Genomic DNA, 23140 nt, shown 5'->3' on the forward strand with positions numbered 1-23140 from the left:
TAATTCCAAGGGTGAGAAATACTTTTTAATGCACATTAGATACATACTGTACTCTTCATTTTACATTTTTCAAAAATGTTTTTTTTTTTGCACCTTTTGGAAAAAAACAAAACAACTAATGGCAACAACCTGGAGCACCTTCTTCCTTTTCTTCCTACAGTTTTCTGCATGACCACAGAAAAGTGCAATAGCTTAAAGTAAAAAATATTTGCATAAAATAATAAGTAAGGTTACATAAATCTGCATACATACAAACAATTAATGCAAAACTGCGTTAGTAGTACCACAAATTCATGGTATGATCTTAAAAATTATCAATGTGGTGGTTCGTTAATGTCACCATGCTGGAATCACAGCATGGAGGCAGTTACTGCTCTGCTTAAAGTTACTCCTCTGCAATTATTGTAACATGTTATTCACTTTTTCAATATATAAATCAGAATTCCTAAATCAAAGACTATTTGCTAGTTCTCAACAACTTGCTGCTGTAATTGCAGAAAAAAAAATACGTTTTAGACAGCATTAATTCAAGGAGCCTGAAGCCACACGTTTCAGAGATTTGTTGGGAAATAATTTCCAAACACTAAAGTATCTTCCACTTTGCTCCATCAGACGATGCCCCAATAAAGTACATTAAAGTTTGTAGTAAAATGGCGGAAAAAATGTGAAAAAAATGTGAAAAAAAATAGAAAGAAGAAGCCGCACTTTGATAAGGACAATAATTTTTAGATAATAAAAACAGAAGCTCTGCCGTGCAGTAGGTCAGTGTGTCATCTGCTTCATCATCACGTCCAGAGACAAATGAGGGCGGGTCATAACTTCCCAGAGGACTTTTTCTCCCCACACACACCAACACAGCCTAACTGTGCCCCCCAGTGGATAGACGTCGCAGCTTTCCTTTGGGTGCTGTAGCTCAGATCGCGGACCTTTTTCACTTTGTTTTTTGTGGGTCGAAACTTTTTCCAACGTTTCCTCTCATGGAGACGCTTAGAGGAAGAATGAGTAGCTTGAGTTTCAGTTTGATCGGTAAGAGCTGCGTCTGGATCAGTGCGGCTGCCATCGCGTCTCCACAGTGAAGAAACAAGCAGAGGAAGCGCGTCTGGACGAGCAGCGCTCCACAGAGACGCCAAGTAAAGCGGGAAGGAGCAGGAGAGACAGAAGCGCGGCTCATCAAGCAGATCGGAAGATTTTGGGAATTATTTATTCACTTTTTAAAGGTTTGTATCCAGTTTCCATGTTATATTCACGAGTCCTGACGCGAAAGAAGAAAAGTTTGTTACTTTTTTTTTTTTTACACTTGTTTGCGCTTCGGGAATATCAGAGATGTAACTTTGGAATGAAGATGTCTGCTTTTTTGTCACATCTCGGACAAGTAAACTGGCCTCCATTGGCTCGGATTGATGCTTTGGATTGATACGCGCATTTCGTTCTCCAAAAACTCAATGTTGACATTATGATTTGTTTTGATCGCGCTATAGACTCAGACCGGCCAGGTTCAGTTCAGGACTGCACCCATGCAGCTCCTATAATTTAGCTTCCTGATGTCAACAAAGTGATTTTCTTAACATGGAAATGTCCGTTATTATAGGAGTCTGTTTGCCTTTGCATGACCTCACCTGACAAATTACTGGATGTGTGCAGGTCGACCTCTGCGCTGGCCTGGGCTGGTCAGACCTCCCGCCCGATCCCTGTGACTGCAAGATGGGCAACCTTTCCACCAAAGACAACCATGGACCCACAGGTTGGTCAGCACACAAACAAGTGCAGCTATCAGCAGGGCCAATCCTTGGACATTCAGTGCCCTGGGCGATGCCCTAATTCAGCCCCCCACTTGCCCACCCCACCTTCCCCTCTGTTTTCCATCCATCCATCCATCCATTTTCTGACCCGCTTAATCCCTCATGGGGTCGTGGGGGTTGCTCGTGCCCATCTCCAGCATCCACTGGGCGATAGGCGGGGTACACCCTGGACAGGTCCCTCTGTTTTCCGAACACATAAAAAATATAAAAAAAATTTAAAAAAAGATACAAAATACCACTGACTTCTTGTAACTTGTCATAAATATTAAGAATGATAAAACATTTATCTTTTTAACATTTGTCTTGTGTTTTATAGTGGGAGAGATGGAAATATCAGACAAATACATAAATAAAAATCCTTACTTTTTCTGTTAAAGTGTAAATTTCACCAATCACAGTTAGTGTTTTATGGTGCGTGCATGCCAGCCATGTTGAATTTGACTTTTCCTGGAATGTCAGGTTTATCTGTGGAGGTGTAAATGTACAATCAACCAACCTTCCAGATATATTCCATTTCAAGTTTGAAATGTTTTTTTGTAATGTAGAAAAATGAATGAGCCTAATAAGGAAACGGACTCATGCTCTCCCATGAGTGGGAGAGCAAGCCACCCACCAACAGAGAGAGTGGCTTGGATTGTGAAACTGAAGGCAACAAAGGGAAAGGCAAGGGCAAAGCTATATGTGTGTGGCTGGAGGAATCTTGGCAGCCTTCCTGCTTGTTGCTCAGTGTGTAGTCATTCTCCTTGCGTCCCTGTGTTATTCGTCCTGGGTCCGCCGAGCCAGCTGTGATGAATCGGCAGAATTCCCCTGCTCACTGCAAGGGCAGTGGATTAATCATAGGAGGCCTAATACTGTCTGACGCGCGCGCGCACACACACACACTCGTCTTGCTACATGTAGTGAGGACCTTGTGTTGACTCCCATTGACTCGTTGATTTTCTGTAATTTTAAACCCTTTCTATCCCATAACCCGGAAAATAACCCCAAATCTAACCATAACCAGTGTATACCTAACCTTAACCTAAACTCAATAAACACCTTACTCCCTAAACCTTACCGTTAGCAAAATACAAAGTGAGGACCAACAAAATGTCCTCACTTTGATTCAAACGGTCCTCATTTAGACGGTGAAATCGGACAACGGTCCTCGCTTTGATGCCTAAAAAGGAGCGTGTGCGCGCACACACACACACACACACACACATGAACTTTAAAAAAATTAAATTGCACTCTGAATCGACCCTTTTAAGTCCCTTCACCACCCATGCACATAAGTAGGAGAGCAAATCAAGGGTTGAAATGGAAGATAAAAAGTAGGTGCAGCTTTAGATCCTTATTAGACAATCCTGTCATTCTTCCTGAGTGAGTTTGGCCTTGAGGCAGGTGGTGCATAACTTTGCAAGTGTTCAAATGCAGCTCTTACATCACTTTAGAAAAAAAATAACCACTTTGCTAGCAGAGCAGCTTTTGCCCAAACATGGTAAAGAAAGAAAAGAAGACACTGTTCTCCCATTTTTCTATTGTTTGTCAAGGTATAATTATTGGTGAACCAGAGTGGAAATAGTGTGTGCTTTTGTGTCAGACCTGATAATTTCTTGAATGCCCAGTGCTGCAGCTGTGTGTTTACATACACATAGAAAAATGTGTGTCCCCGTATAAAATGGTGTCCCTGTGTTGTTTGTTGTAGAAAATGAGTGCTGCAGGATTCAGCTTTCGGATCATAGCCTGTGTGTTTTGTGAGAGTCCTTTTACTGAATAATGGTTTCAGTGTCAACATGCAGGGCTGGTGGGAACTAAACATACACTGGCTACAAATCAGCTGTTTTCATCAGTTTTGTTGTCCTACTGGGGATCACAAGATATGCAGCTTTTAGACTGTTGCAAAACACCTGCCTTGCAAATTTATAATTTGTAAGTATTTGTACCCCTACATTTTGTCATGTTGACAGCCATCATATTGAGAAGTAGAATGACAATTGTGGATGATTTTCTATGTATCTTTTGGTTTTACTGTTCGCCTACCTTGGATAAATACATTTCCTTTTGCTGGAATACAGCTGCAATTCTTTTGGGATATGTCACCACTATCTTTGCACTAAAATGCTTTGCAGAACGGCTCAAACTCACTCTGGCTCAATAGTTGGTGACTGTGAACAACAATTGCAAGTCTTGGCATATATTTTCAATTGGTTTTACGTCTGGGCTCTAATTCTGACCATTTCTTCTGTGCCTGCTAGAAAAACACATCATAGCACCATCATGCTATGCTGGCACTGCCATGATTAACCCTGTGGATGGTGTGTTCAAGGGGGATGCACTGTGTTATCTGCATACATAGTGTTCTGGTTGTAGAATTGCTGACCTGCTATGGCTTTCTTTCTGCAATGTCTCTTTTCCTGCCACTTTTCCATGAGCTCTATATTTGTGGAGTCCACAGCAAATAGTTGCCCTGTCAACAGATTACTGCACCTGAGCTGACCTTCACCCCAGTCTTTTGCAGCCTGTAACTACTTCCCCATGATTGCCCAGTCCATCTTTCCTCCATCTGCTGAAAAATGTTCTTCCACAACATGACGCTGTCCCCACCATGTTTCATTGTGGGTATGGTATTCAGAGGGATGTGCAGTATTAGTTGTGTCCATACAGTGTTTTCCATGTAGACTAAAAAGTTCAATAACAATTTTAAATATGTGAAGCTTTTTTGGCTTATTTACAGCCCTGTGCAAAAGTTGCAAACCGCCTCTAAGAGTTTCTCTACATTGCTTTCAAGGAGCCAAACGTTCACATTTTTTAAGTTGTCTTCATCAACAGTTACTTAGGCTTTTTGAAGGTCATTAAAAGTTCTTCTGTGAACTTTAGAAATAATCAGTCCAAAAAACAGCCCCCGAAAGCTTGATCTTGTGTTTACATTTTTATTCCTAGGGGCACCTTTGGAAAGTTTCCACACTCCACCTTCATCTCCACAGTGCAGCATTCTCCAACTTCCACCTACCACTACATCCCATGCATTACCCCCATCACCAGCTGTTGCCATAATTTCCAGTGGGAAGAAATCGCAACAATACTCTCCAAGGACCTCCATACCCCCTCCTGACTGGAGGCCCCCTCCACCAGTCAGCCCAAACAGCTCTGCAATCAGTCCTGTAGTGAGCCCAGTGCTCAAGAAGAGAGACAACACCGTGGCAGACAAGGGAAAAGCTTCTTCAGGAAGAAATGGGGGTCTGCCGACCTCTACATCCAGGACTTCAGGCTCCCAAGTGAAGAGTGTGGCTGTCAGTCCTATAAAGAGCCATTCGCCTATGTGCAGTACGCCACCTGCCACCAGCTCTGTGGAGCAAAGCAAGAAGGAAAGAGACAGTAGTCTGAGTGAGTCTCTGCTGCCATGTAACGAAGACAGAGACATACAGAGCAAGGAACTAGCTAAACTGTTGGAGGAGTGCAGGACTACACTGGGTGTTACAGACAAACAAGATGGGACCACAAGCACAACAGGCAAGAATTGTCTCAGTCTGTCGTACAGCTTTTCATCCTGTTTTCAGGGCATTTGCAATGTTGCAAAGTGATTCTGAGCTGCAGAAATCTTTCTTTGGTGCATTTTCTGTGTTTAATGTTATGTCTTAACTGTTGTTTTCACGTCCCTCAGAGATACTACAGCAACTGCTAGCTGAAGTGAAAAGTTTAAAGAGTACTTTGCAGGTAAGCAATGGCTTTCGTAATCAGTTTTGAGCTGTGTGCTTAGTGAACTGTAATTTTGGTGACTGAATAGTCGTGTTGGGGCTGCACTGGTATATAATTCAATCATTCAAGGATTATAGTTCTCTTTACAGCAAGCAAAATTACATCTCTCACAGTAGACACATTTCTATTTGAGTTACTGACATGGAAGTCCAACCAGATATTCATTCAGCATATAGAAAGAAGTTAAAATAACTTATTCCATAAATTAAGTTTTGGCTGATTGTCAGAAATAGTAACATTGAACACAGTATTAAAATACTTAATGAAATTTGATAAATACTTAATAAAAAAAAAAACATTGGTAATAAAAGCTTCAAGGTGTCTCCTGTGAAGGGAAACTGTGGGAAAGGATTTTGGTTTTGATCATCTTTTGTGTTTTGTTTTGGCTATTTCTTTGCTGTTATGTTTCCCAGGTCATACTTTCCACAGATATTCTCTAATGCTTATTATTCTTAGGGGTTTTGAGTTTTTGGGTTTCTTTAGGTTCTACTTTCCCCAGTTTCTATTTTCTAGTTGCTAAAAGTTTAGTTGCTTCTGTGGATTTTGTTCTTAGTTCACTCTGTCGTCATTTTGAATTTTGTTAGGATTCTTTCCATGTTTTTCACTTCATTTTCTGTTCATTGCACTTCTCCTGATGCTCATGACCTGTCTCTGCCTCGCTTTCCTCCACACATCCCTCTGTATTTAAGCACCCTGGTTTTCATTCCTCATCGCTGGTTTATTTCATTGCCTTCATGCTTCCCTGTTGCTCCATTGATCTGCCAGATTTTCGCCCCATCGTTCTTCCTCATGTATTGTTTCCCTGCCTTGGTTTCCGTGCCTGTAGTAATCTTTTTTTTTATTTCATTATTTAAAACATACATTTACTAAGTTTGTACGTATTTGGGTTCTTGCTAAACTAAAACATGACTATAGGATACATTTCTCAGTGTAATTTGGACCCCTTCTTCCACAACAATGTCTTCAAAGGACAAACAGTGCTTATGCATTGTGACTTTCAGGTTTTTCCATAGACTTTTAGATGGATTGATGCCATGATTTTAGGACTCCACAAACATATAATTTTATCCCTAGCACAGTTGATAAATTACTTTAAGTAAACAGGAAGTCATCCACATGCCAGGTCAGTAGTTATGACCCTTAAGCTGTGAGATAACACCGGTACACACACATTCTGTCAACTCCCAGCTCCCATACCACAATACGCTTTGAAATGAGACCCTCTTTGCTGCAATTTGTTTAATTAAAGCTTTTACCATTCTCTGCTTTTCCTCAGAGGGCTGAGATAGAGAGAAAATAAATCTGAAAGTATCTCATGTGAGATAATGTTGACAGCTCTGCCCCTCTTTGAGGAAATGTGACTTCAAAGTCACACTTCCTCCAACCATAGTAAAACCTAGCCCAAACAGAATAACCTGAGAACAATGTGAATAAAATTAAATTCTTTCAAGAATTCCTCAGTCCTGTTTCATAAAGCTTTCTGTGTTTTCATGAGGATGGTGGTATTCTGTAGTAATTTCCTGTCACTCACTCATTCCAATTCCTGCCCCTCCTTTATGAGTACTGTAGCCAGATGATCTTAGTTTCCTCTAGATCTGCCCTAGTTTACAACAGCTGGAGATGACCTAAAGGGGAACCTCCCTCATCTGCGTCTCTGGTTCTTCTCTTTTCTTGCCTTTTCTCTTCATCTGCAATTAAATATCTGACACAGAATAAAAACGTATGGATTGGTTTTGCTGTACTCGAAAAACCACTCATGTGAAAGTTGTATCTGAACTAAGCTTCCTCCATCATTTTTTCAATCTTTTCTAAACTTTCCCACATTCTAATAAGGGTGTTAGTAACATCGGCCTCACTCAGGTCAGTTAACCTCAGAAGGACTGTAATGCAGCACTCTGAGGGGGCCACCATGCCGTGGAAATGGGGCAGCTCAGCACTTGTGTTTACATGAGGCCTCGGCAGAGTGATATGAGCAAGCAGTGCTCATCTTATTAAACTCTTGCCCTCCTCCGAGGGCCTGGGATTTTTTTTTTCTTTTGTGTAAAATGGAATTGCTATGTAGAGGACAGGGGTTTACATTCGGCTGTTCAGGAGACAAAACCTGTTTTGTTCTGTGCTCTGTTGTGAGGTGGTGGTGGGGGGGGGGGGGGAGGTGCTGCGCTCTGCAGCTTAACTGACTGAGCATTTGTGTCCCACAGAAGAATACTGTGCCTTGCAAAGTACCCCAGACCCCCCCCCCCCCCCCCCCCACACACACCTCCTCAGCTTGTCTTTTTACTTAATTTGTTAAATTTCAACCTGTAATTTAAATGTTTTTTTATTCTGTTGTATGAGCTGGATCTCCACAAAATACTTTAATTTGGTGAAACTATATATATATATATATATATATATATATATATATATATATATATATAAAAAAATATATATATATATATATATAATATATATATATATATAATATATATATATATATATATATATATATATATATATATATATATATATATATATATATATATATATATATATATATATAAAAATTAAATTGGCATGTGCATAGGTATCCACCACTTTGGCTAAAAAGTTCTGGTGCCACCAATTACTTTCAAGACTGATGATCATGATGGTCAGTATAAGCACTCTTTTTCTGAAACCCCCCAGTGGCTGTAACACCACTAAGCAAGACCATCACGCCATGAAGATCAGGGAACTATCCAAACAAGCCAGGGACAAAAATGTTGAGAAAAACAAGTCAGGGTGGGGTTATAAAACAGTATCCAAAACTTTGAGGTTTCCCCAGTGCCCCATTAAATCCATCATCTTCAAATAGACAACACATGGTACCACAAAAAACCTGCCATAACTCACAGACTGGATAAGGAGGGCATTGATTAATTAAGGAGGACATTAAGAGGCAGAGACCAAAGGTAACCCTGGAGGAGTTGCAGAGCCCCACAGCAGACTTGAGTATCTGTCCATAAGATCCCAATCAGCCATACACTTCATACAGCTGGAATAAATGGAAGAGTAGCCATACAAAAGCTATTACTTAGTGTTAAAGATAAGAAGGCATATTGTGAATTTGCCAAATGGCACATTGGCAACTCCATAAATGTATGGAGGAAGATGCTCTGGTCAGAGGAGACTAAAATGTAACATTTGTGCCACCAAGTTAGACTGTCTGGTGCAAACCCAACACATCCCATCATCCCAAGAACATCCATCCCCAGGGCATTAGGCTGCCTCCACCATGTTCTCCAGCAGCAGGGACTGGGAAACGAGTTAAGGGGAAGATGGAGGGTGCTATATACAGAGATAGTGTTAAGCACAACATGTGTCTTTCTGCCAGTGATTTAATTCACAATTTAATTCATCCAAAATCTGCATACATTAAACCTAACACTAGACATCACCCTGAACGCACCATCCCCATGGTGTTGGCAGCATCATGCTGCGGGGAAGTTTTTCTTCATCAGGCACAGTGAAACTGTTCAGAGTTTATGAGAAGATGAAGGGAGCTACATACAGGGCAATCATAAAGGAAAACCTGTAGAGTCTACACAAGACTTGAGACTTTATACTGAGTTGTTAGAATAGTCCGGCCATAGTCCAGACCTACATCCAATAGAGAACCTGTGGACAGACTTGAAAATTGATGTTGAAATACGCCCTCCATCCGGCTTGATGGAATTGGAGCTATTTTGCAGAAAGATTGGCGAATTGATGTAAGCCAGTTGAGACATACCCCAAATGACGTGCAGCTTGCAAAAGGTAGCACTACAAAAGGCTGACTCAGGAGGGCAGGGTGCAAATACATGCCACAAGTTGCTGATTTTTTTCTATTTACAAACAAAACAATGTATCGGCTTCCCTTCACCCCCATTATTATACACCACTTTGTGTTGTCTAACATGAGCAGTACAAAAAAAACCACATTAGAATTTGAGGTTATAGTGTGACAAAATGTGATAAAGATCCTGGGGTATGAATACTTAGTGCAAGGATCTATTTATACAGTTCAATCTGATTTTTCAGATAAATGGATTGAAGTGCAAAGATACACACAGAGCAGAAGTCTGCAATGCTTGTACTAACACATTTGCAGCAGTGCTCCCTCCTAACTCATCCCCCACTTCCTCTTCTTTCTTCCAAATTGTCTCACCTCCTTCATTAATCTTTTTATCTGAGCTCAACTTTGAATTTTATTTCATCAGATCTAGCCCGATCGTTTAACCTTTTTTTTCTTTTTAGTTTAAGTTACTTATAATCCTTCCTGTGACATTTTGACAACAAGGCTTTTCTATGTGCTTTCTCTTTGCCACTTTCAAAAATCCTCCTGTCATGCTCTATCTATCCTAAAGTGTGAACGCTTTTCCCAGTACATTTCTAGCAGAAGTGCACCATATGTCTGAGCTTATTTGCTTCCGTGGCCTTAACTAGCAAAAATGAAATCAGCCCATTCATCGTGGGACAACTGCATGAATGTGTGTTGCTGCGTGGGTGGCTGGTTGGATTTGTGTTCCCACCAGTCCCTCTCAAAGCCGGGCTTCGGAATCAGTTCCAGGTGAACGCTGCTGGAGATTTTCAGAAATGATCTGCTGGTTCTTTTTTCTCTGCTCGCTAGACTGCTCCTGCAAACAAGTCTAAAAAAGGGCCCCTGTACACGGAGGTCATGCATGCTTGTCGTGTGTGGAAACAAGACTGTGCACCAACTAGGGTTCTTGAGGAGGGAGGGGTGGTTGTGTCCATGCTGTGCAGTATTTGCAGTTCATGGCGATTGCAGCTGTAGGCTGTAGGCAAGATATGCAGTTTGCAGTTTCCCCCAAGCTGTCTTTGTGGAAATCAAGTAACTGTGATGTATAAACGCGTAAAGCTGCTATCTATGATTGTAGTAAAATAGGGTTTTCCCACACTTTGTATGTTGCAGCCACAAATTTCAGTGTGTCTTTTTTTGGGGATTTTATGTGAAAGACCAATGCAAAGTGGTGCATAATTGTGGGGTGGAATAAAAATTACACATGGGTTTCCAAACTGTATTGTATGTGTGCATATGTAATCGGTAGCTCTGGGCAATATATTGAGATTTTAAAAATATTGACATTATTTAAAAGAGAGATAAGATGAGACCAGGCTGCACAGTGGGTAGCACTGTTGCCTTGCAGCAAGAAGGTCCTGAGTTTGAGTCCTACCCTGGCTCTTTCTGCATGGAGTTTGCATGCATGGGTTCTCTCTGGGTACTCTGGCTTCCTCCCACAGTCCAAAAACATGATTGTTAGGTTAATTGGCCTCTCTAAATTCTCCTTAGGTGTGAGTGTGTGCGAGAATGGTTGTTTGTCCTGTGTGGCTCTGTGTTGCCCTGCGATAGATTGGCGACCTGTCCAGGGTGTACCCCGCCTCTTGCCCATTGACAGCTGGAGATAGGCACCAGCACCTAAGGAGAATTTAGAGAGGCCAATTAACCTAACAGTCATGTTTTTGGACTGTGGGAGGAAGCCGAAGTACCAGGAGAGACTGCCATGTTTTATGGTGGAGATTTTGTGTTCTGGTTGCAGTGTTAGTTTCCTGTCTCATGTATGAGGCTTTTCCACCAAGGTGGTTCCGACGCTAAACCATGGCTGGTGCTTGAGCCATTTCTTGACTGGTTTTGCACCATCTGAGAGCCAAGTTACAAGCCACATCATTTAGACACTTTAAAGGTCTCATATGTTTGATGACTGGTTTTCCTTCTGTTTCATTCTGTCTTTGTGAAGGATTGTAGTGCACGAGACCATTTACTCAGATTGTCCTCTGTAGGCAAGATTTATAGTTGTGCCACAATGTTCAGATTTCTGGCCTTTCTGATGTGTTCCTTGGTCTTTGTGATGCTGTTTCTTCACTATTTTTTACTGATTGGGTGACTACTGAAGACTTGTGGTTGCAATTTATTTAATTTGATGTGACCAATGTAAATAGAACTGAAACAGAAAGCTAAATATAGCTTTTCCCACTTCTCAAGTTATCACTACTTTTTGTTGTTTTACTGTATAAAATCACAATGAAATACATTATAGTTTGTGATTCTACTGTGACAACATTGTTTAAAAGTTGTTTGACTTTTATCAGCCACTGTATCTTGAGGAGGAGTGCATTCAAACACTCTCTGAAGTCTAGTTTCACATTGTTGGAAAAGCAGCAAACCCGGGAAAATAACCATAATGCAGTTGGGATGTTTTCCTCAAGAATGTCTTCCAAAAAACTGGGTGTGGAGGTGAACAAGGGATAGTTGGGTGGAGCATACTCAGATGACAACATTTCCAAGTGTGCTGAACCCTTCCCAGGATCTGTCAGGAGTTCAGTTGTGCCTGGAGAGTGCATTAGATGTATGTGTCCCAGACAAGGTCGGATACCTCATCTGGTCTTGCAGGGGGGCCACGAGGTTAGGTCTTCTGGGACAGGGTTGGATTTTGTGTGTAGATCTGCACTGTTATCACAGCACGAACTGAGGAGCACCCCTTCCTGTTTCCTTAAACAGACATGCTCTAGTTGGTGCATCCTCATTCAGATAAGAACAACTCGACACAGACAGGATCCTTCAATGTGTGTGTGTGTGTGTGGTGGGGGTTGTGGGGTGGAGGATTTCCTTAATATAGAACTTGCTTCAAACAGGAAACACTATCTTTCTGTTCATTTCAAGATGTCAGGCCGAGTGAAGTTAACATTGAGGTTTGATGTTGAGGTGGAACAAAAAGGGGGTGCGTGTGGGAGAGGGGAAAGGAATATGATATTATGTGTGTGTGCATGCATCCAGTGTAATCGGGCCCAGCTGCGGTCTAGAGCCACTGGTCAAATGAGGAAATGTGTTGGCCCAGACTTCCCCTCCTCCTCACATCTACATCCATTCTTCATCTAATTCCCAACCTTCCTGACTCCTCTGCTCCTCAGTCCCAATTCCCTGGCTCACACAGCTTTGCTTTAAAACTGCATGATTTAAAACACTTTTATTTCTTATTTTGTCCCCCCCCCCCCCATCCCACATCCTTTAAGGTTTCTTTTTACGGTAATCATTCCCTAGGATTTCACAATAGTCTGTTATCATTTACCTCTTGGCTTTGCTGTTTCAGATTTCCTCCTTTGATCCCTGTTTTTTGATGTTTGCCTTTTCCATTATTTCAGTATGCTAGCCTGAGACATGTACAAACTTTTTTTTCTGTCATCCTTAAGGTTGTGAAACTGAGTCAGTTTGACGAGAACCTTACTGAGAAACTGTGTTGCTCATATTAAAAAAAACAAGGGAGTTTTTTGGATCACAGCCCAGGGAGTTAAGACATACTGTAGAGCGCAGTTTCACAATGCAACATTGCCGTAAAAACGAAAAAAAAAAGAGTAAAACACTTCTGACCCATTCAGTTATGCTTCCATAGAAGTGACTTGTAGTTTCACTCTTTGCAGCTTGCTGAGGCTTGCTGTTTTAGTTTGGTTTATCTTGCATGGGCCAAATGGATATTTCATTATTCCATTTCAAGTCCTAATTTGATCTAAATATGCTTGCTTCAGGACAAACGATACACATGCAGTATGTAGTCTATGTAGGAAATTAGCTGTCGCTTACATAAAAAGTAATAATATGTACTTATTTAGACTATTAAATGTTGCGGGGTTGGGGGTGTTCCAATTTGAAACAGTAGATGTTACTTATTGCTCTTTTAAAATCTTTTTTGCCCTTGCTATCTACTTAGTTTTTTGTATCAATTTGCACCAAAATTATGCCTCCAATTTACACACATTTTTGCAAGCAGTTGGTGCCCTTTTCTCCTGTTCTTCACCTTTTGTTAAAACTTTTGAGCATATCTTAGCCAATCTAAGAGTCTCAAACAGACTTATCCTTAACGTGGCTTACTGAACTTGCAACCATAAACAAGGTTAGACAAAGTTCACGTCATATTTTGCCTTCACCATCTTAAATAAGCGGTTAGAATAAATAGAGTAGTTAGCATCTATTCATGCTAACTGCTAAAAGGATGAGGAGATGCATGCGACCAATAGACTCTATTTGTATTTCTTGCAAGAAAAGTATACCTTTACCTCATATGTGAGATCGCCAAAAATCAGATTGTTCCAAATTTACCATCACCGACAGAAGACAATCTTAAAAAATATAAAATGCAGCATAATTTCTGTATTACATTTCCATATCTGACATGATATATAGCATTTACCAGATGAGACCCACACGGTCTCTTTTCTAGATGTTTATTAAACTTACTTTGTTTCCTCTGACTTCATTTTTGACATATAACTCACCCTAAAATCAGCTTTTTATGGCAGATAAACTATATAAACTGGGCCAAAGGGTGCTACTTTAATGTTACTGTGCAATGCTTTATATTTTTATGTGAACTTGTTTAGTTCTGCATGGGGCTGGGCAATATATCAAGATTTAAAAAATATTGAGATTTAAAAAAAGAGATAGAAGATGAGACAATATTGTTTATATCGAGATGGTCTATGGTGCGTTATAATTATACTTTTATGAATTCCAGTAGGTTGTTTTTCAGCTGTTTCTCATATTTATCTATAGCTGTTTTTTTTTTAAATGTGCCTGTGAGACATTAGGGATAAACATTTGATTAAGAGATGCATTTAATAATTACTTTATGAAGAAAAAAACATATCAAGATAAATATTGTATATCGGCATTCAGCCAAAAAATATCAAGATATCATTTTTGGTCCACCTCTTAGATTTTAACGGTGGCTGTTGCAGTTGAATTTTCCAATTGGTTCAAACAGTACATGCTTTTTCGTCACTGGTACATGCTTTAATCACTGCCTAAGGAGTTGGAATCACAAGCATTCAGAGCATTGATCAACATTGTTTAGCATTTGTTTTTGCTTTGAACATTAGACCATGTCAACAATGAGGTGGCTAATATCATTTTATCACTCATAAACGGCACCCATTCTGTCCTCCACTGCCTCAGCAGCTCTGACTTTGGACATCACTGATTCTGCGCCTTGAGCCAGTGGCTCGAATTAATAAGGCTCGGCCCCACTGGGTTCCCTCAACCTTCGGGAGATGAAAAATCCTCCATGTCAAAAGACAGATCCTATTGTAATGATTCTGTCTGTTCCTGCTCTGTGAGTGACAATAATGTCAATCTATGCTTGCTCAGGTAATCAGGTCTGAGCAGTTGCACTGAATCTGGCTCCAATTAGGCAGAGTTGCTGCACTTGGGAGACCACTACATATTCCAGCCTCTCCCAGTGTGTAACTGCCAGATTCTTGAAACCCATTGTGTGATTAAACCATCCAGCGTTACCCGTTTCCCTGCCTGTTACTGACCGGTGTTGTTCCTTTGGATTTTGTCTACCTGTCTTGCCCCTGTCACATTATCCTGTGGCTTCTGAATGTGGACATCAAAACCCCTGAACTAGCTCTCGACCTGGTCTGCTTGTCACTGCCCCTTTTCGATACCTCTGCCTGATGTCTGCCTCTCGTTACCGACTGAAACCTGGATCTCGGATGCTCCTCTTGCCTCTGTCCCTTCGGATACCTCAACCTGTTGACTGCCCTAGCTGAGTCTTCTTTACGCTCCAACTTCCACCCTGAATAGTGTTGTTGTCAGTGTTTCCTAATAGGTTGAGTATAGGCAACGAGTGTTGAATAGAGTTGTCACAGCAAAGGACGAAGATGTCTTAAAAATGGTTTGTTACATTTTTCATATTACAATAGGGATGTACTAATGATACATGTAGCCTATGAAAAGATGAAACAATATTTGAACAATATTCTTGGTAAAATCACAGTTGAAAGACTAGCTTGTGTTGAATATTCCAGTCCAAGCTTGGCTCTTCCATGTTGTATAGTGTTGATCCTTGAATTTTTTTTTTAAATGTGCTGTCAACTAGTGAGACAGTTAACAATGAGACACAGGTTAATTATCCTGGTCAGACAAAGGAGGAGCCAGGACCGGTGGCATCCCACCTTGTCCGGAACCTCTAAGCAGCACAAGTTCCCCTTGAGACCAAAAAGCCACAACATCAGGTGTGGCCTGCCACCAACAAAATGGAGTGGATAGTTTGATGAAGACTTAAACAGGATCTTGGAGGTAAAATCAAAGGGGCAATGCCGACCAGACACTCCAGACCATGTGTACTCCCATAAACAGCATAGGGGCAGAACAGTTTGGTGGCTATAGATCAACTTACAACCACAAGGACCTGAAAGATCCAAGTTGACCAGGGAAGGAAGCTTAAGTTCCTAGAACACGTCATGTCCGCTTCACTCTGCACAGACAAAACAAAAAATATATGTTTTTTGAAAAGGAATGAACTAATACAATAAAAGTGTATCACTGTATTACATGTGTTTACATTCATGTACTTAAATTAGATGGTATGTCGTTTTTGGAATAACAAACATCCACCCTTTACCTTCAGACAGAGCGTGGGGAGTGGCTGCAGTTCCAGGCGGACTTTCAAGTGGCGGTGTCGGTGGCTGACCGCCTGAAAGCCGAGGCAGAAGAGGAGCTTACAGCCCTACGAACGGCCCACAAGGAAATCGAGATGGAGCTGGCTGCGACTCAGCAGAGACAGAAGGAGGCTGAAAATCAGCTGGTCACGCTACAAGGAGAGCTAAAGGAAACCAGACAAAAAATGGCTATCCTTACTGAGGCACAAGACAAAACGAAAGTCAATGCTCGGGAGGAGCTAAAGAGATCCAATGGAGAATCCTTTAACTCTGAAAGGAAAGAGGAGCCCAATCGGGGCAGAGTAAGAGGATTGTACAGGCCTGGGGGAGAAAGGGTGGAAAGTAAGAGTCAGAATAAAGTAATAAAGAACGTTGTTGAGGATGATTCGATAATAGACTGTAAAGGTGTTACCAAGCGTTCCTTGAGAGATGTCACCAATGCGGATCAGGATGCAGCAGATGTCCAATCCAATGAATCACGAAGAGTGATAGCTTCAGAGAGGTCAAGGTGAGATAAACAGTTCAGCCCTGGAAACATTTTTGCTGTTGGTGCAATTTCATTGTGTAACGTGTAGGAGTTTTCAAAAAAAAAAAAAAAAAGCTGCTGTATCTTCCACAGTTATTGTGTTTTGCACACCAAGATGCATAACAATTACCGAGTTTGGTCTGGAATGCTGCTGTGGTTTCTTTTGAATGCGTTTAACTTTATCCACAGACCTTCATGGGGCCACATGAGGACATGCTCAACAGAATAACTCAAAGCTGGAGCTGAGTAAAACAACTACCCCGATGAAAAATTGTTGGGTTTCAAAGTCTGTCTCATTATGTTGCAGAAGCCTCTCTCGACTGCCTGCTTCTTCAGACACTGCTGCCATACAGATCGTAGCATCCCAGAGTAACTCCGCTGCAACACTGGGGCCAACAAACAGGGTGAGAATCTCTTGAGAAGAAAATTGTAATTACGTTGCTAAATTATCATTTAAAGGTTATCCTTGCTGTCAGTTAAAGCAGCTTTTGTTTTCTAGAACTTGGGGCAACTAAGAGGAAGAAAAAATGCAGACTGGCAAGACAGCAAGCTGTCCAATGATTCAGGTCGGTTTTTTGACAACATTTCTGTACATGTAGGTTGTGGTTTGTGGAGATTTGCTGTTCATCCCCACAAACCACAACCAAACCTGCAACCAAAACAGCACCTTTCAAAATAAAATATTGTGTATCCTATTGGCTTTAGAAGTTGGAGTCTCACCATGTGAAGCATAGTGATGCCAGCATCATGCTGTAGGCATCCTTTTCTTCAGCTAGTAAAAGTTGATGGAGGCTTAATGGGGTTAAATAAAGGTTTCTCATGAAAGTCAGATGGCATATTTTAAGAAAAATAAATAAAAAAACTTAAATGATTTGGTTCTGTAGACGAGAGACGAGGATGGATAAACAAAACTGCTGTGCAAACAAAAAAGCTGGTTGTTAGCTGGTAAAAACACATTAGTAAATTCTTAGAAGAAGATTGAAGATTTAAAATTGTCAGACATTTATGGATTTATAAATTCAGCAACATTTCAATCACAGGAGATGCATAATTGGGCTGTGCTGACATATAAGAATTAGCAATTTTTTTTCTGACCTGCCAATTCAGATTCTATTTCTTAAGGTGTTTTCATACTAGTTCCTGCCTTGCCAGGTGTGTTGTCTTAAAGAAAAACAGGAATAAAGAGGAAATGAAATGCATTTATAATTATGTTCTTGATGTGAATTTGGATTAAAAAAGGGGTAAATTCATTGTGTTAAAGTGTATCAGTAGGACACAGTTACTTTGGCCATCTTGGGACAAAGGTTCAATGCTTTCTAAAAACAATTGTGTTGCCGATCAATGAGACAGGAGAAGTTTTGAAACAAATTTTTGATTATTAAAATTATTAAATAATTTATGCATCAAACTATCAAACCTTCTGGCTTCTACCGAACTTAAAACCTCAGAAACTACTTTTTTCAATCTAGAAAATATTGGCCAGTTTTGATCACTGTTCTGCTGGATGATAGATTTGTACTTATGACCTTCAACAGGTTTGTTGGCTTATCAACACCCCTTTCTCAACATCATTTAGTGGAAACAGTTGACGGTATTCATAATACAATATACCAGAGCACCCAATCTATACTGGACCTCTGCAACACTGTACAGCGGAAGGACAACATTTTCTGCTTATTTTTCTCTGTAGTAGAAGATAAGGCGAAGTTAAAGGGCAGGAATAGATTGAAAGCACGGTCAAATCAATGCTCATGTTCCTGTGTGGGCCATGTGTTCGACAGCAAATTGTATCTTATCAAAGCAGGCTTTATTGGCTACCTTTACGTCATGTGTTGTTTTATAAGTGTAATATGATGCTTTTTTAAAGCTTGAAAGATAAATGGATCAATAGAGTGGATTAACTAGGTGGGTAAATTATATGCCAGTCGTTTTGAGGACTACTTAATCGGACCTTCTAAAGTGTGTGTATATATATGTGTATATGTATGTATGTATATATATATATATATATATATATATATATATATATATATATATATATATATATATATATATATATATATATATATATAGTTGGCATGGTATTTTTAGGGAGATTTTATAAATGCTGTTACTTTTCTCCACAGGAAAACGTGAAGAGTCTTTAAACAAGTATAACTCAGTCCTCGCTGAGCTGCCACCTACCAAGTGAGTCGCCACGTACCCTTCTGACATCAGGGCCAATTGCCTCATCCTTTGGGCTGGACGATTAAGAAAAGAAAGCATGTTGATAAAATAGAAATTATGTTCATCGATATCGATAATTATCTTCAAATTCAAAGCATATATTTCAAGTGATGCCCTGGCTGTTTTATGCATAGCGACCTAGTTTTAGATACAGAACAAACAAACACTAAATTCAAACTCAAACCTTTATTCAGACAACTTTTTACCAAAACTGCAAGTTTTAGGAAATGAGTTAGGAGGATGTAATGACTGTGATATTAACTTACATGCCTATAATGCAAAAGGAAGGACAACTGTTTGTATCACCGATATACGTCTCTCGATCTATTTACATTGTTACTGAATTCTCGTCCAGCCCTTCTCATCCTGTTAAAATTGTTTAACATGTTTTTATCCATTTTGTCCAGTGAAGTCTCCGTTTCAAGAACAACAAATGCCTCCCTGCTGCCCAGTCTTACTAAATTTCCCACCTTTTTTCCTAACTCTGTACAAAAAACAAACAAACAAACAAAAAAAGCCCAGCTTATGCGTCTTTATCTCGCTGTCAGGTCCCAGGATGGTTTCAACCTACTGCTGCGTCGCCATGGAGGCTCGAAAAGAAACTCGCTGCTCCGCTGGTGTCAGAGCCAAACCCAAGGATACAAGGTGACTCACGTAGCACAGTATTCACTGTGTTGGTACATTTTATTTAAAAATATATTTTTTTAAAGTAGAGTTGAACCATTTAGTAATACACTGTGAAAAAAAAAAAATCTACCAGGTTTTAGCCTATTGTCACTCTTATTTGGGTGACAACCACAATGTGCTACATGATGCAGCCGTCACACACAGTATTTGTGTGTATTTGGGCTTTTATACCAGTATTTGGGCTTTTATACCAGTGACCATATAGATGAGCAGGAATAGAAAAACTAGGAACTACAAATGATAATTAGTGCTAAGTCAGTGCTCGCAAATAATGTTAAGATGCGATAAAGCTGCCTTCCTGATGCTTGAAATTCAGTGTAGATGAAAGTGAGGGATTGTGTGAACACCTGTTTTCAGTTAAGTATTTTTAGCTGTTATAGAGTATACACATATTTTTAAGTTCAAGCAGTGTCATAAGTGATTGGGATGACGGACCTGACAGCAAGTCGGAGGTAGGCATGAGGTAGGAAATTGTGTTTTAATGGGGGAAATTTGTGGATAATCACAAAAAAGCTATCCAAATAGGCGAATCTGGAAGACCCTTAACTAAGAGGGAGTTAAGCTGGGGCTGTGATTACTGAACAAGGAGCAGGTGCTTGATTAGTAACAGGCTGCAGCTGTTGAAGGAAAGACAGGTTTTTGATTAAGGTGATTTGGCAGGGGAATACTAATAAAACAATAAAAAATTACAAGGAAACACAGGAGAATTGCTTAAACAGGATAAACTCAGTCAATCACCAACAGAAAACACTAAGTAACCAAAAACAAAATGTTCCAAAAAGGAAAACAATCAAAACCCATGCTACCTCCAATCTTTCTGTTTCACCAAAGCCTTAGATCATAATAAAGCAATCCGCATGCATTCTCATGTAAATTCTGCATGAGTATACATGCTCCTGTCAAGTAAAAACAAACAAAAAAAACGTTATCCAGTATGGATTTAACCCGACACAATTTCACTGTAAAATACAGGTCGATTCCTTATTTTCTGAGAAATGTGGCATCCTGAAGGTAAACTCAACTTTCCTGTTCATGCAGAATATTGACATCACCAACTTCAGCAGCAGCTGGGCGGACGGTCTTGCATTCTGTGCTGTCTACCACACCTACCTCCCTTCACACATCCCATACAGCACCCTTAGTCCTGAGAACAAGGTACCAAATGCACCCCTGTATCCCTGTAGGACCAGGGCAGGATTCATGTTCAACTTATCAAATTGCGGCATTTGATTTTATTTTTTTTCAGCGAGAAAATCTCAGCCTGGCATTTAAAACAGGGGAGACTGTGGGGATTTCGCCATCATTGGTAAGGATCGCTTCCATTATTACGCACGCAAATTAGGTTTGACTTGTGTTTAAGTTGGTAAATGTGGCCTAAATCTCCATCCGACAGACAGCAGATGAAATGCTGCGAGCTGGCGGACCTGACTGGCAGAGGGTCCTGGGTTACGTGGAGAGCATCTACCGTCACTTTGAGATGTGACCTCAGGAGATATTAGTGACAAAGTCGATACAGAAGGACTATTTTAAAAAAGTACAGTATTTTTAAAATAATACGTCCACCAGTCCTGCCAAAATATTGGCAATGCGCAACAGTTCAAGGTATGGTAGGTAATTCTTGGCATTTTGGTCCAGAGAAGATTATCCCAGAAAATGTCAAAACAACGGTGTATAACCTGCATAACCAAGAAAGGAAAGCGCAAAAAGGAAGCGGTGCATTCACTGATTATTTTGAAAGTCTGTGTGCTTTAAGGTACACTGGATTTTGTAATGAAGTCAAGGAAGTTCACTACACAAAACTAGAGAATAACTATGACCAACAGGACAAGACAAAAGGACCAAAATTAGTTATACCATAAAAATTTAGATCTTTTTTTATCTTTTAGGATCAAAATGATCATTAGAATTTGTCCTCATAACATTAAGATATATTTTTCAGTTTAGTACCCAAAAAACAGAACAAGAGCACAAGGCAGTAAATGAAGGAGACAGTAGCTGAGGAATGATGAAGTCATCAGTTGGACGGTGCATAACACAATGGTCACCCATGAAGAGAGCAATGTTTGGAAAGTCTTCAGTTAGAACCTAAACTCATAATAAGATTGGGTTAAAGGCCTTAAATATATCAAAAAAGTGTTTTATTTCTGAAATAACTGCTTTGAAAAGCAGTGAAAAGGCAGATAGTAATCTGTTTCTGACACTAACATATGTTGACATATCCCCTTTATTATTCAAAAGTGTTAAATAGGAACATATTTTCTAGCGTTCTTTTGTGGAGGATGCCAAGTTATTGTAAGTGTCTCCACACTGGTACTTTACGCAGGGCTCACACTGAATATGGTGCAGTTACGGTTCCGGTGCCACCAGGAACTCAAATAATAAAAAAATCAATGTTTCCATTCACATCAGCCACCTATGGTTGCGATTCCGGTTACCGAGGTTTGACCAGATGCCGTAGCGGTCCATGGATCAAGCTCCCAAATTTTATGAGCCAAACAGGAAACTTACGCTGACTTTACTAGTGTAAACAAAAAGGCAACACAGAAACACGAGGAAACAGAGGTGCTACTGGAGGATGAAATATGATATTTATGTGCACGGATAATGAGTTTTAGAAAACAAAAAACATGGCTGTTTTTCAATCATTTATGAGGGATAGTAACAGAAAGGAACATGTAAACCTCTGTTCTCACCTTAGTCAGTTACCCCAGCTTACTGGTAGGAAGTTCTGTATACCAAATAATTCTATAAGCATTTTACTTCAACATATTGTTTCGTCAATATGTTTAGCCTTTTGCTTTTATATATGCAAAAATACATTATTTACTGGATCTGTTGCTGATCTTCGGATGTTTACTTTGAAGATTTCGTTGCTGTACATGACCAATCTAGATCGGAGTCTTGAGGCTCCTTTCTGTTCAATGTGAGTCATTCCTTTTCACTGTCACCACATGCTTGCTAAGGAGAAAGGGTTGCTGTGAACTCGATGCAGATGACTAGGCTTCCTTATACAGATAACATTTGACTAATTTGTGCTGCAAAAGGGATTTGACTGCAACACATCATAGTTTATATTAAATCAACATTTACCCACTGAATTGGAACCTGACTTTATGATGGGATTGATTTGATAACGTTTCTGTATATGGATTGGATCTGCTTGTCTTGTAAAGTGCCTTAAGATTACATTGTCTGTGAATTGGTGCTAATAAAGAAACTGAATTGTACTGAATGAAACTGATTGAAACAAGGGTCTTGTCTAGTCTAAAGATAACCAATAACAGATGCAACTTAAATAATGAAATCCCTTCATGATATCACAAGTATGCTAGCACTTGTTAGGTGCTCTAAGATTGGAATTACAATGATAACAGTGTACCAAAGCGAAATACTTGCCTATACAAGCTTTTAAATCCAACTTTACCGCTGTTTCATGTTTTTCTGCTTTCTCACTTACACATAACTGCTGTTGTTCTAACACGTTTAAGCAGGGTTTGTTGCCAAAGTTTTATGTGCCAAATTTTAGAAGCTCCCCCCTGTAAAATATGTCAATATGTAACTAGTGTGGAAAATTTTTATCCCAAAGCAATAAAGTGATAAAATACTGTTGTGAGTTGTGTGTAATTGTGTGACGTTTAGCAAAAGCTTCTATGAGAAGAATTAACAACATTATCGATTTATGGACTTTAATGTTATTTTGTCCTTGTTCATT

General features: G+C 40.0%; 1 protein-coding gene across 1 annotated transcript; it reads left to right on the plus strand.

Moving 5' to 3' along the window:
- Window positions 1-569: 569 nt before the first annotated feature.
- Window positions 570-23034, plus strand: si:ch211-195o20.7 (cytospin-A). Its single transcript, XM_012862116.3, has 12 exons — window positions 570-1217; window positions 1642-1741; window positions 4722-5291; window positions 5443-5495; window positions 15959-16497; window positions 16823-16919; window positions 17015-17081; window positions 18642-18702; window positions 19290-19386; window positions 20467-20583; window positions 20675-20734; window positions 20822-23034. Exons 2-12 carry the CDS (start codon window positions 1702-1704, stop codon window positions 20909-20911), a joined length of 1791 nt encoding a protein of 596 aa, XP_012717570.2. The 5' UTR covers window positions 570-1217; window positions 1642-1701; the 3' UTR covers window positions 20912-23034.
- The last annotated feature ends 106 nt before the right edge of the window (window positions 23035-23140 follow it).

This window comes from Fundulus heteroclitus, chromosome 19 (assembly GCF_011125445.2).
Source record: "Fundulus heteroclitus isolate FHET01 chromosome 19, MU-UCD_Fhet_4.1, whole genome shotgun sequence".
Taxonomy (NCBI): domain Eukaryota; kingdom Metazoa; phylum Chordata; class Actinopteri; order Cyprinodontiformes; family Fundulidae; genus Fundulus; species Fundulus heteroclitus.

Excerpts from the sequence above, each read along its gene's own strand:
- si:ch211-195o20.7 (XM_012862116.3), top strand. The coding sequence starts at position 1,702 with ATGGGCAACCTTTCCACCAAAGACAACCATGGACCCACAG. Across the intron at positions 19,387-20,466 it reads GCCAAACCCAAGGATACAAG|AATATTGACATCACCAACTT; the intron begins GTGACTCACGTA and ends CTGTTCATGCAG. Across the intron at positions 20,584-20,674 it reads CCCTTAGTCCTGAGAACAAG|CGAGAAAATCTCAGCCTGGC; the intron begins GTACCAAATGCA and ends ATTTTTTTTCAG.